The sequence below is a fragment of the Corythoichthys intestinalis genome, chromosome 5, assembly GCF_030265065.1.
Source record: "Corythoichthys intestinalis isolate RoL2023-P3 chromosome 5, ASM3026506v1, whole genome shotgun sequence".
NCBI lineage: Eukaryota > Metazoa > Chordata > Actinopteri > Syngnathiformes > Syngnathidae > Corythoichthys > Corythoichthys intestinalis.
Genome location: NC_080399.1, coordinates 44,473,204 through 44,488,408, shown reverse-complemented (window position 1 = coordinate 44,488,408; position 15,205 = coordinate 44,473,204). Strand labels below are relative to the sequence as shown.

Below are 15,205 nucleotides of genomic sequence, written 5' to 3'. Positions count from 1 at the left end.
GAGATCAGTATGATATTTTTATAAGTTGAAGCGAGCATGAATAAATTTGCATTCACATTTCTTGTTTTGATGACAGTTTTTGCTTATTAAGCTACGTTACAATATAACAGCAGACATAAACATGTAAGCACATGCACGTACACAGACACATAAGGGATGGATACCAGCAAATGGGACGAGCATAGAAAACATGCCATGGACTGCATAATGGTATTGACAGGTCACATCGGGCACATACTGCGCCTCCCCTTCAAAAGAGGGCTGCCCACATCAAAAGGAGGAATTCACAAACACACGCACGCAGCATATGTAACCCCGGATTAAGTTGAAAAAGTAAGAAAGCTGTACAGCATACCAACAGGAAGGATTGCCTCAGAAGTGATTTGTTAAAGGATTCAAGGTAAATATATTTTTCGTACCATGCATGCATTTTGAAACGTGAAAAAAAAATATATATGGGAGAAATTAACTGCAACGGACTAGCATCGTCCTTTGACATATTTACGTAAAATAAAGGCTACCTGCACTTTTTTTTTTTTTTTTGCTTTTACTGTAACCACTAATCGAGACTATTTTACGTCCATATCTATAAAAAATTCAGGGATTTAAGCATTTATTCACAAGAATTTAAACGTAAAAAGCTCTTTGCTGTGGTAAGGCGGCGCCACAGTGTGACTTGAAGATGAGCAGCACATTTGACATTTACTTAAATTCTACCTGCACGTTTTTTTGCTTTTAACCAAGAATCGAGAATGTTTTACGTCCATATCTATGAAGAATTCAGGGATTTAAGCATTTATTCACAATAATTTCAACGTAAAAAGCTATTTGTTGTGACAAGGCGGCGCCACAGTGTGACTTAAATACGAGCATCGTCCTTCGACATATTTACGTAAAATAAGTGCTACCTGCATGGGTTTTCTTTTGTTTTTAACCAATAATCGAGACTGTTTTACGTCCTTATCGATAAAGAATTCAGGGATTTAAGCATTTATTCACAAGAACTTTCAACGTAAAAAGCTCTTTGTCTGTTTCCACTCGGTCAGCTTTGATGGAGATAGGTCCCCTATTAATCGGCTCCGCGCCCTGTCAATACCATTATGAAGTCTATGTACATGGTTACAGTGAAAAAAATAATAATTTGAAAGGTGATATTCCTTTTTCGGGAGGGGCTTTTATATATGAATGCGCTTTATACTGGGATACCAATTCTTTCAAGTTCTAATTCAAATTACAAAATCATAGAACATATTATTCCGTTAACAACCAAATGTTTGGTAAAAGAAAAACAAAGGCAAAAAATGGTGGTTAAGAGTTAAAATCTGAAATGTTAAAAAAATACAAAATTGTATGTATGAAGTGCAATCACCAAAATTCATATAATGCAACAACAACAATATAATCTTACCTCTCGTCCCTTCGAGCAGCACAAAGACAAAAAAACAAAAAAAACAAAATCAACAATTAACAATTAAAAATACATTACGAAAGTGTGAAAAATGACTGCGGTAATAGTACTATAAATTTCAGGAAACTTTAATGAAGTACTAGAAATTGCTTAATTTTGGGGGGATATCAAAGAGACACAAGTCATTTTTGAATATTTTTTAAGGTTTCATGCATGAAAAAGGTCAAAATGGAAGTGTAAACTGGTTGAAGTGTTTTATCTATGTATAATATCAGGAGCGGCAGGAGGCAGGGAAGGTTGCCTTCACTTCCTTGTTTTAAACTGACTCAAATTAAGCATGTAGTATATATTATAAATAATGCAGTATTAAAATGTATACATGCATTTGAGATGGTTTAGTACAATACTTTTTGTCGCATGACTAGTTCTCGTCTTTGTCACTTTTTGGCCTCCACACCCTCTAAGCCAGTTGCTGTTTGCCCGGCAGAGGCACGTCACTTGACTTGTTTGCTGATAAAAGCTGGCCTTTTCACCTGGTTTTTGTTCGACTTTAATTTTCCTGAGGTGGCCGAGAGGTGTCAGGCGAAATGCAAAGTCCAAAAACTTTACAAATAGAAAAAAAGCATGAACCCAATTGCAAACACTTTGCAAAAGAAAAAAAGCATAAATACAAACTGCCACAACACGATCCCCAATTCATAAAGCGCGATTACAAATTGGCAAAAGCACAAACCCCAGTTGCCACAACACGACAGCAAATGGCTCGCAACACGACTGCAAATGGCTCGCAAGACGATTGCAAAAAGCCACAACACAACAGCAAAAACACAACAGCCCAACCGCAAAAACCCACAGCACGACGGCAAGAGAATGACCCAAAAGTGAAAAAAAAACAAAAAAAAAACACACAGTACATTGTACACAGTACAGACACATAGTATATTGCTATATGTGCTTTGTGACCATCTCTACGGACCTCAATGAAGTTGCCGCCCCATCAGACGCAAATTTATATGAAAATGTCAATCGTTTGTGCTGTAAAAAAAATGTTGTTTATGCTGCTATCGTTTGAGATATCTATAACTCTTTTATAGGTTAATTCGAGGCCAATCAGCCTTCCATTTTGATTAAAAATTGTGTCAATAGTTTGTGCTGTAAAAAATTGTTGTTTTATCGATATTGAGATATTCATTTCGAGTGAGGACGTCATAACTCCTGTGGCTGACGGCGTGTAGCAACTCTCTCAATAACAGAGGAGTGTCCAAACAACTAGCACGAACATATCAGAAACGAATGGCACCACGTCGGGTCCATTTTGCAGTAAATGAGGAGTTGAGAGTGATGCCATCACTCGAAATTTTAATCTCAAGCCCCAACCCTCATTTACTGCAAAATAGACGTTTGTGCTCGTTGTTGACTCCCCAGTTATTGAGAGAGTTGATACGCAGCCACACAGGTCAGCCACACAATGTGAAGTTTGAAGGGTTTTTGGGACAATTGGCCCTAGCCCAATTCTTTACTCTGAACTTAAATAGACACAGGGGTTATTGCGGGTATTGCGATAACCAGGTAGTAACCTTTGCTATGTGTGGATGTCATTTAATGTTGTGAATCAACCGTTAAAGTTGTTAAAATTGCTCCCGTTATTGCATTAGTTCCCTTCCGTCTACTTTCGACATGTGTACGTTTTAAAACTGCTTCATCTTTTAAAGATCATGTGGGCATAGTTTGTAGGCTATCGGCTACAGTCAGGTATTATTTGGAACCATCTAGCATTGCGTTTGCAAAGACGTCACAACTCCCTTGCCTCCTCCCCATTCCTGCTCTGCTCTCTCGTCTACGTGAGTCCGTCTCTCTCAGACTTTTCTTACGTCATTCAACCAACATAGTAATTCCTAGTAACGCACGCTTTTCCCACCTCAGAAACGGTAACGGCGTTGCCAAGATGAGAAAAGTAATTATATTACTCAATACTGAAAAAAATAACACCGTTAGTAACACCGTTATATTCTAACGCCGTTATTAACAACACTGTAAATGAATGTCCCAATATCTATCAAACGATAGCAGCATAAACGACAATTTTTTAAAGCAGAAAAGAGTGACATAATTTTTATAAAAATTTGCGTCTGTTGTTGGGGGGAGGGAGTCATCTTCACAGAGGTCCAGAAGCCCTCTGAACCCCTCTGAAGCGAAGTGTCATGTGAGTGAATATTTTATTTGGTATTAATTATGTCATTGAAGAACGATTGTAGTCATTGTCTCCACGAGCACAAATTACCACATTGCAAATACCAACGAGCTTCCTACCGACACAACCACTCCACCCATGGCCAATCAGAGCAAAGAGTTGAAATTAAAATAATGATTATATTCAAATTCTATCGTATCAGCCACATATATTGAGAAATGGGGATGTGTAGAAAGGCAGAAAAAAATTTGCAATGAAAATAGCTTAAAAATTTACACTGTATGTACGTTCAGTGCAAATTGTCATAAAATTTTTTTAAAATGGCATCCAAGTTTATATAAAGTGGAAAAACTTTACTCAGGAAGAAGTTATTTCCTAAGGTTCTGTCTTTGATATCATTTTGTTGTGATAATATGAAAAGTATGACTTGAAAAAAACAATGTGATGATCACATCATAATAATAAAGGTGCATGTTTATATGCTTGAACCACGGTTTGAACCAGGTGGGGAGTTGTTAATTTTCCAAGTGACATCAGTAGCTGGTTTCCACGGTTACCACGTTCCGAGAATAGCTGATGCTGCCGACTCAATATCTGCAATTGATCCCATTTACACATATGCGGTATGTGTTACATTGGCCTCTTTTGTGTTTTGTGGTCTAAACAAATACACTTGCACACAGCAATGGCTAGGAGATAGGGAGGCTGAAAGTCATGGAGAACGGTAACTATAAACACACAAAAAAAGGAAAAAAACAAAAAAATGAACACGCCCACTAGCTTAAAGACCAAATGTGAAGTAAGGTTGGCCAACCATGTTTTTGAATGATATCAATGGCTAAACAATTATAAGCATATTTATACGTTTTTTTTTTTTTTTTCACGCAACCCTTCCAGATTCTTTGTTTAACCAATAGCAACACCCTTGACAACGAAAATGCTTTTCTTCGACAATCTTCGGAAATCTTCGGAAATTACGTCACACCGAGAACTGCGATCGAAGTCCGCCATACACACAGTATTGTTGCATTGCTTCTCGGTAAGCTGCCGCGGCGGTGTTTGGCGATGTATTGTTCTCAATCTAAAGAAAAGTTGTATGAGTGGCTGAAGGATAGCAGGGCACGTAAATGGACATCTTTTGTTCGCACTAAGCGAATGAATTTCACGCCATCATCGAGTCGTGTTCTCTGCTACAATGACTTCGAAGATGCCTGCTTCCTCAAACGGTCTGCTTATGATCAAGGATTTGCCAAAAAGTAAGTGTGATTTTTGGATAGATGACTGATGACTTTGTCAAAGCAGAGCTGCCAACTGTTGTGGAATGAACAGAAGCTAGCGATGTTAGCCGAAAGCTAACTCGTGGCAATCCCCGATCATAGTTGTTGCTGCGCTCGCTAGGCTAAGTGTGTTTAAATTGTGCGTCATCTACGATCTTGACCGAAAGGGTTAATCCACTCTCAGTCGGGAAAGGTGTGTGGATGTGCATATAAGCGGGTCGGCGTCGCGGTAATTCACGGTCACATTGCCGTAAGAGACACACAACGCCGGTGAGTTTGTGCACACTTATTTGTATTTGTATTATGTATTTCAACCTTCATGCTTCAAGCATTGCATTGCTTTTGGACGGTTCGGCGTTTCTTTCACGGTGATCGCATGATAGCCTTCTAGTTTGTGTTTTACGAGAGCCACTGACAGGTGACAGTTGACAACTACCGTGTTCGTTTAGCGTAGCCATTACGTCAATCTCGCAGCGAATCAGCAAGCGGCGCAGGTCACGCAGTGAATCATGGGAAATGTAGTCTCGGGACAACACTGAAGTAGGCATGTGCCGGTTACCGGTTTCACGGTTTACCGTGGTGTGAAAACGTTGCGGTTTCAACCCACTAAAATTTTCCGTCAGACCGTAGTACGGTATTCGCCATTTTTCATGAGTCAAAAATGCAGCCAGAAGTGGCGTGGCGCGGCAGCGCTCACCCCCTCCCGTTTGTTTCTGTGTGTGAAAGTGACGCTATCGGCTAGACAGCAACCAAACCCAAAAACAAATACTCCAAACATAAGTCGTTCTTTTCTTCAATTTATTGAGCTCTCAAATCGTGGTAAGTGTAATATACAAAATAAATACATTTAAAACGTTGTACAATTGTATTTTTCCATGTGTGAGACGTGAGTAGCTTCAACAGATTAGCACCATGGAAAAGTTCGCTAAAAACAAAACACACATTTTCCTTTCATATTCGATATACGCACTAACTAAAAGCTTACAAAGATGAATGTTAGCCTAAGCTTAGCTGGAAGAGCAACTTCGTCGAGTGTTAAAGCCGCAGAGTGAGAAAACAAGCTTGATTTGCTTGAATGTAGGGGGGAAAAAAAGGCATAGCATCAAAGATCGTTAATTGACGAAAGATGATCTTGCCCTAAGCACAAATCCACGTTTGTTAACTCAAGCAGAGGTCTCACTCCCAATGTTTTTTTTTTTTTTAGATGAAACCTTTCCAGAACAATATTTACATTTTAACTAACTTTGACATTTTTAACTAACTTATACTAACTTGTACATTTTTAACTAACTTATTAACTTATGAATTCTTTATGTTCTTTTTAACTCAAAGGCATGACCGGATTTGACACAGTGGCTGAAAATGGCAAAACTTCACTTGAGCTTTTCCACCCTCAAAAAAAAAAAAAAAAAAAAAAAAGTCATGCAGTATACATTTTTTAAAATTTTATTCAGAAGTGTTTTTACTTTTTACAGAAATTATTTTGTTCTTGCTCTAATCTTAAGCAACTTGAGCTGTGGCTGTGGGTATAGTCTATTAGTTATATGTTAATTTTATTTAAAATGTTTTTTTTTTAAATTGATAATGCATTTATTTTAACAATATATTCATGTTACAATTTGCAAGTATGTTCTGAAAAAAAAAAAAAAATCCTGTTCAATGGAAAAAAGTTATTTTTTTTAACCCATACATCTCAAAATAACACATTTTGTAGCTATAATTGCAATACCGTGATACCGTGAAACCGCGGTATTTTTGCTCACGTTTATCGTACCGTCAAAATCTCATACCGGCACATGCCTACACTGAAGTGGTGCCTTGTAATCTGTTCGCATGTGTGAAAAAACTACATTCCCTCACGCCATTAGACGCCACTTCTACAGGCTCTATCTATCGCTCCGCACAGCCTGCCGAGAGCCCCAAGCTATGTTCGTACTGTTAGCTCCATGTGTTAATAAAGAAACAAAGTTGTCAGCACGTCGTGTGTTCGATACCTTTGTCAACAAAAAGCTCATAACAAGACAATATGCACTATCCGTTTAAGAGACGCTGGGACTGGAGAGCTGTGAGTAGTAGGAGGCGAGGGGGACATGAGCGAGGAGCAAAACTTTGCGGTCGAATATGGCGGCGGTCCGCTATTATTTTGTTTTCTTATTGTTGCCACAATAAAGTGGAGAAAGCCATCAACGACTCATCTCCTTCTTTCCCCCCAACATTTTTATATTATTATTTTATATGCACGAGAGCTGCCGGATCTGCCAAAATGAACATGAAGTCTGATTATTATTTTTTTAAACAATGTCATCAGATAGACAAAAACATAAAATTATGTGCAAATGCCTGCATCTTCAAATCATGAAAATAATAACAGCCTATATCTTACCAATCTTGTAATCACGATGGGTCTTGTCTCCATTCCATATCAGGTAGTCCAGGCACATTGTTTGCATCCTGATTAGCGTCTGGCTAATACATGTTAGGTCCAACATAAAATTCCAACCTCCTCTTCTTCCTCCAGCTCTTCAAAAATTTGGATCTCCTCCCTTGCACTCGATCTATCGCTTATATCACTGTTTGAATCATTGTTTGAAGGGCTTTGTATGGCGGCCGTATGGAGCGCTGCCATCGCTGTTCTCGGTGTGACGTATCATTTCCGGGTTCGTCCCCTTTCAGACTCGAACTTCGGAAACGCGATTATTTTGTCAAATATACAACATATAAATTATTTTTTTTCATGCTTTATTTGTTGGACAATGTTTAATTACTTTAATTGTGACCCTATTTGGCATGTTATGAAATTACTTCACATTTGGTCTTTAATGGTAATATACAATGTAATACACCATTCAAGCTCTATCGAAAATAACCATGGATTAGTTTTATTTAACTCCCAGGAAAATAAATATTGGCACACACAAATGCCACCACATTTGTCACTGACAGAAATATACGGTATCTATACTGTACGTTTAAAAAAAAAAAAAAAAAAAAAAAAAAAAAAAAAAAGTACACATCAAGAAAGCCTTCTTCTTACACTAGTGTAACAATGCAGTTTCCCCAGAGGCCAAAGTGCTCACACACTCAAGGCTGTTCTTTTTATATATTAATGATGCAATAATGAAGGAATTTCTTTTTTTCTTCTTCTAATTATATAGTATACCTCCTGAAAAGGTCCTAAATTCTGATCTATACTTATTTCATACACTATTGCATTGTTGAACATTTACTTGCTATAAGGTTTTTTATTATATTTAATTTTTTAAACCGCTTAGAAATACTCTTGTGGGAAAAAGACATGCAATGTCACATTATATCCTGTAACAGTCTTTTCAAACTTGGCCACATATAATTTTTGTTGAATTGTTTTGTATGTAAATCTGATTAGATGCCTCCTTTTTTTAAAATGTTTTTTTTTTTTTTTTTATTCAGTGGTTTAGAAAGGTCTATTTAAATTATTTTAATAGTTAAGCAAAATGGTATTGCACGGACAAAATATGATTAATTAAATGAACTAATTAACAAATAAATAAATACATTGTAATCAAACAACAACCTCTGAGTGATGTTCATCATTCTGCTGCAGGACTTCGATGACAAGCTCTGCCAGCCTCATGGCATCCTCCAGCCTCTTTTCCGGGTCAACTTCTGGCTCCGCTGGAAATGACCACAAAGCCAGTGGAGTCATTCCAAGTCCAGATATTTGGATTATATGAGACTGTGCCTCATGCCCTCACCCTTTATGTTGGCATAGTCAATGAGCTGGCTGTAGTTGATGCCCGCTGCTTTCTCCAGATATCTCTGCACCACCCTTTTCATCTCCTCTGTGGGAACTGGTGTGGTCATGTCTTTCATTAGAACCTGCATCCAAAGTGCAATAAGAAACACATATAGAGCTTATCTCAAAAGAACCACATGACCCAGTCTAAAAAAAAAGAACAGATGAAGAATGGAAAGAACTCAGGGAAAAAGTCATAGCACATAATAGGCCTGAAGGACATTGGAAAAAACTATCGTTGCGATTTTTGGGGGATTTGCAATTATTTGTGATATTGCGAAATTAAAGTGCCTATGACAGCAAGCAGCATGTTTTTTTTCATATTTTCCGCGGCATTTTATGTTCCTGAATGAAATGGACCGCTTGGATGTGTGTGGAAGCAATCGTTATATTTATTTAGTTTTTTTAATCCCACGCCATGAAAATGAGTGACTTCCGGCTCCAGTCTCGAGTTCAGAAAGAGGGTGCTGTGACGTGTACAGTAGAAGGAGTCCTCTTCACTGTCCAGTCGTACTGTTGTATGAGACGGACTAAGGATTCAGCTGATTTTGCGGATTAATTCATTTATGTTTCACATCACACCAGCAGAACGGCTGCAGACAAATTTTTGTGCACCAGGGAGAGGCATGTAGTGCCAGTGTGTCGCGGGGTTCTTCCGGCTACTAAAAAAAAAAAAAAAATGATGGCGTAGTTAGGAGAATACAGGTGTTGTGAGTTTTTAATAGGTTCAAACCCCAGCAAAAACAAAGTGCTCCATTGGAATATATACAAAAAAAGAAAAAATATATAACTATTTACAGCAAGAAGTCAAAATCACCAAAAAAAAAAAAAAGAAAATAGTATTTACAAAAAATATGAATGGATTTCCACAGCAACACCCAAACATATAAACACAAAAAGCAAAAGTGGGATTACGCTGAGAGAAAACTACCTTTCTGCTCTGGCATGGACAAACCCACCTCATGCTTCCCTCTACCTGCAGAAAATGCCTCTTTTTATACTAATAGCTCCTCCCCTCAAGCGCACCTGCTCCCAAATTACGCAGGAACTTTTCCCATTTAAGGGTCCCAAAACTGTCACGCCTGTTTGGCTCTCCTCACTTCCTCCTTGCCGGTAAGTGATAACTGATCAGAGTGAATGGATTGTTTGATTGTATGGATTTATTTAACAATGTGTAGAGTGCACCCCCGGTCGCGCTACCAATTGTGAGAGATCATTAGGAAGAGAAAAGTGCCCTGATTGTCCAAACAACGGCGCCATGTGCTGCTGCCTATTGTGTACGTGCGTGCGTGTGTGCATGCGCACTTGCGCACGACATCAGTGACGGAACCGCTCCGTTTAGGCTATTTCCTAATTTTTAGGCTATTTTCCTAATTTCCTAATTTTGCCGGAGACGCATCCGTCAAAATGGGCAAAGCCAGGCTTGGAGTCAACCGGCCAGGGCTCTTATTCACGGTTTAAACACCAGCAAACATGGACGACGAACATTTCATCGTGGAGGTGGAAAGTCACAAAGTGATATATGATGTAGCAGATCATTATAATAAGGACAACATTAAATAGGAAGCTGCATTGGGTCTTATTTTGTGTTTTTCCTGGCAAAGATATCAAACACACGACGTGCTGACAACTGTGTTCTGTATTAACACACGGCGCTAACAACACTACTTCCTCAAATGTAGCTCTCGACGGGCTGTGTCTCTCTCACTCCCGCATCACATGAACAAAACAACATCACCGTTGCGTGCACTTCAGGGTGCCTAGGAAAACATTCAATCAAAATATTACACATGGAACGCCATAGAAGAAGCTATGAGGATGGACCAGGGGTCGCGTTAACCGAATATTTTCCGTCGTTGACCGATTTTTAAAAACGGTGACGGAAAAAAACTGAAGTCTATCCGTCATTTTGACCGGTTGCAATTCACACCCCAGACCACAGGGTGGCGAGTGAGCATATTAATTAGCTATTGTCTCTCTTGATGCATGACGTCGTTGGCCTTACTCAGAAAAAATGTCAAGGCAACTGAGTGTCCGAAGTTTCCTCAAAAAGCTCCAAAACGACGATGGTGTTGATAAAAGAGGTGAAAAAACAGTGACTGCACAAGCGGGCATGCAATTCAAGTCCATGCGCACCGGGAGGAAAGTGTGAGACTACGTTCAGGCCACGGCAGGTGAACTGTTAATTTCATTGTTCCATATGCTACATATGGTAGGCTACCTACCTACTGGGGCCTCAGTGACGTTTCTTATTCTCGCTATATGATTATACAACTTTAACATTTGTTAATAATACGCTCTGTGTGTAGTATCATCCATCACTTTTCCTTTTTAAATGGGCACTTATAAGCGAACGCAAGAAGTAACAACGGGAACATTTTTAAACAGGCCTTTCACGGGAGAGCATTTCGCCTCTTCGGCCAATCATATAGCGAGAGCGAGTGGATAGTGAGGGGACCGCGCGCGGCTCTTAAGTGTCTCTGTCACGTGACTGTCGTAGCCAGTAACGCGCTCGGCCAAATGGACACACAAGTACGGAAAGTGAATTATGCCAAACAAAGTGTCACCACAATGTCATTATCATCATTTTAAAAATTTAAGTGACGGGTAAAAATAGATTATGACCGATGATTTTTATGACCCTGTCAGTCAAAATGACAGACAACGAAAAAGTCTAGCCCAACCTCTGGGATGGACAGTGAGTTTTTATGCAAGTTGTGTAATAGAAACAGTAATTACATAGCAGAGAATGGGTTGTTAGCGTGGTCGGGGTGTCACAAACAAAACCTCAGCAGCTGATGAGGTAGGCCAGGGGTGCCCAAGTTCGGTCCTCGAGAGCCCCTATCTGGCTTGTTTTCCATGTCTCCCTCCTTTAACACACCTGAATCAAATGATCTCATCTGCAAGCGCTGCAGGAGCCTGAGAATGATCTGGATTTTTAGATTCAGGTGTGTTGGAGGAGGGCAACATGGAAAACAAGCTGGATCAGGGCTCTCGAGGACCGGACTTGGGCACCCCTGGCCTACCCCATCAGCTGCTGAGGTTTTGTTTGTGACACCCCGACCACGCCAACAACCCATTCTCTGCTATGTAATTACTGTTTCAAATTACACCCCTGGGGTAGGCTATAGACTAGACTGACTTAAAGAGCGACAAAAAAATGCAGCGTATCTGGAAGTGGTTCCACTGCAGAAATTCTCGTGCCCGACACACACACAATGTTGGTTTATATACAGAGAGTCAAGGGGAAAAGTACGAAAGAGTTCAGAGAGACACCTACAAGTTTTGACCTGGTGGTCTATTCAAGACGTCTCTCTTTTCTCTTTACTACATTTTACTTGACTTTTCATAAAAAAACCAACAGTTTGCGCTGGGCACGGGAATCTGCAATGATGAGACACCAATTCCAAGTACGTTGTTTTTTTAGTTTGTCCATCCATCCATCCATTATCTTCCGCTTGTTCCGGGGTCGGGTCGCGGGGGCAGCAGCTTTAACAGTTTTTTAGTTTGTGTAGTATATAATTCGCTATCCATTTTATAAATATTACAGATTATTTAACAGTTGTTTATAACAGCTCTATGAAATGTTAAGTTCCATGAATTTTAAATGTGCACAAAGATATAAGCCCACCAACACAAACAGGGGCATAATAGCCCCCTCCTCCCCCCACACACCGAGCCCTGATCTCAACATGATGCAGTCGATCTGGAATTAATAGACAAGACACAACTAAGGGAATGTTTACATGGCGACTCTGCGAGACGAAGATGAAATGACTGTGTTGCGGAGTTGCCTCGCATGCATATGGTGTCGGCGAAGACGGAAGGCGAAGACAAATAATTCTGAATCCTGCCTCCAAAGTGGAAGAATTCGATTGCGGGGGATTGAGGGGGGCTAGCTCCGCATGCATATCAAAGGCTCCCGCGGCGCAACACCGCGCCAATGCTGTCAGCACTTGTACAGGTCACATTGGGTGTGCGAAGCGGTGCTACTAAACATTAAAAACAGGAAATATGGCGGGATGTCGGCTTTAGTTTATTGTTTTAAGAATATTCTTAAATTAAATATGTTGAATTTTTCAATTTTTGTGCCTTTTTGAACAAATGAAAAATGCCCTCGCTTTGACTGGGCGGGCATATTTTTTCTGGGCTGAGGAACTTTGGTGGGATCAAAGTGCATGATTCGCTGTCGCCTTGTAAATCTGCACTGCCCCCTAGGCCCTGGCATGAATACTTCATCGTTTTCATGCGGAATTGCAACATTGTTAGAATGGAGACGGGCCCATGACGAGCAAACTTGAATTTTTTCGTCTCCTCGGACAGTCACCATGTAAACGGCCCCTAAAATACCAATATGCAAGGAAAAAATGTGCACTCTCTCTCTCTCTCTCTCTCTCTCTCTGCTTCTCTGATGAGTAAAGAGTCTGTGTGTTTGTCGTTGTTTTAAATGCCACACTATCGCACGTGATCACGTGAGAGCTAACGACGGGAAGGAGTTGGCGCACCGCAGCCGGGCCCAGCCGGTATGTTTTGCCAATTTTTGACGTACTGCGGGCACGCGGTCAACACAGAGCCGTGCCAGACCCGGAATGAAGACGCGCCCGTAGATAAGATAGTAAGTCACCGAGCATTGGAAAGAGGAGTTTCAGGATCTTAAATGTATGGTCATATGCTTATGGCGGAAAACACAGACAAGACTGAAAAAGCAGTTTCTGCTCTTGCACTCCTCTTTAAAAGAAACTGCTGTATTTCAAGCCAAAACAACTGTTGTGTTCGATAGAACAATATATGTCTATATGCTGCCATAGCAGATTCATGGCGCATGAAGCCCCTGAACTATTTTTAATTTGTCCGTTTTACCCTGAAAACCCCCATTTACAGACGTCGCGCAACCACTTTTGTTTCAACCTAGCCATAAAAAGAAGGTAAGCAATTATATTTATTATTCGAAATGTCTGTCATTTTTAGCTTAGAATCATTAATTGATATCTAATATTTAGTTTAAAAAAAGAAAATAACTTAAAAAAATTATTCACTCGCATATTTTAAAGTTTTAAACAGATGACGTCACAATGAAAAATTTGGCGTCTGTAAAAAGTCACGGATTTCTACCTCATAACTATCCCTTAATTGTATTTTTTTTTTTTTTCATTTTCCCCGATATGTTAGATGATAAATAATCAATCCAAACAAAGAAAATTTGAAAAATAACGTTTAAAAGGGTAACTATATGAAAAAGAAAATCTCAACCACTCCTTGTTGTCTGCGATTTCTGCATCGCGCCCCTCGTTATACCACCATGTTTCACCCATAAAATCCAAAAATAATCTGGCTGTGGCCATTCACAGCTGTGTCTTGATGCTCGGTGATACATGCTACATGGAGTTTTTGGATCGAAACAAGGTAAATACGCAATAATATCTCATTAAAATCGTGGCGTCTTTAAATCTGCTCTCGCGTGCTCTCGCCTCCAGTTAGGGATTTGCTGTTTAAAAAAAAAAAAAAAATTTTTTTTTTTTTTAAAATGCCCTCCTGCTCAAAAAATTTCTTCCCCCAGAAAATTGAGATTTTAAGCTTTCCAATGATGTAACACACATGCATATCGGACAATTTTGAAATTTAGCCAAATTGGGGTCTCAGAGCGGCACTTCAAGTCACCTGAGTGTTTTCCGCCATATATATACGTATATGTGATGGCCTCTGCCGCTCCTGATACCTGGGCCACCTCAGGCAGGTGTGCATGTTTTATTTGATTACAGGTTGGACATCAGACAGGTGAAGCGGCCACAGGTGCAGGCTATCACCATCAGCCACGTTTAAATAGCATACGACAGGAGAAAAAAAGTCTTAAAAGGCATTATTATGTGAATGAGAATCATATTTTGAGACGATTCGACTATATACAACAATTTAGCAAAGCACAGATGACGAGAAATTAGTCTTTTAATCTGCTGGTTAGCCACGCCTACCATTATAGGGCTTTAGCGTCCCCAACAGGTGGATGACGTCAGCGGTACACTGGGCTCATCGGTTTTACTATTCAGCCCATTGAGGGGGAATTATTCAGAACGAGGAAAACGCGACGAAAAGAGCCGCAAAATGTCATCGTTTCAGTCTCTGTACTCCAATATTATTTTATCAAAGTATTTTTCCCCAATAGCTATATAAATGGCTTGAGAAGGATCAGTGAGCCCGTCGAGGGGGAACTATTCACAACGAGGAAAACGCGACGAAGAGAGCTGCAAAATGTCATTGTTTCTGTCTCTTCAATATTTTTATAGGATATTCTTTTTATCCAAGTATTTTCCCCAATTGCTAAATAAATGGCATGGTCATGACAAATAACAGTCTTGTGCTAAATGGAATATGAAATAATAAAAATGCATTTATTCAGGACGACATGGCAAAATTATTCCATAATGGTCAAAACTCTCGACTTCACCTTTACTGTCGCACCTCCCGAACGATATTTTATGACACCTAAATCGGACATATGTCATTTCCCTTCCCCGGCTTCGGAGAATGTAAACAAACCAAAAGGCGTGACAGCTAGC

The 15,205-nt window shown here is 39.7% G+C and overlaps 1 protein-coding gene across 1 annotated transcript in view; it reads right to left on the bottom strand.

Moving 5' to 3' along the window:
• cadps2 (Ca++-dependent secretion activator 2) overlaps positions 1 to 15,205 on the bottom strand; it is a 289,750-nt gene that overhangs the window by 89,424 nt on the left and 185,121 nt on the right. Inside the window, exons 16-17 of the mRNA XM_057837859.1 lie at positions 8,611 to 8,734; positions 8,430 to 8,530 (exon numbers count right to left, since the gene is read on the bottom strand). Of these exons, the coding sequence (XP_057693842.1) occupies positions 8,430 to 8,530; positions 8,611 to 8,734 (225 nt within the window). The remainder of the gene's footprint in view (positions 1 to 8,429; positions 8,531 to 8,610; positions 8,735 to 15,205) is intronic.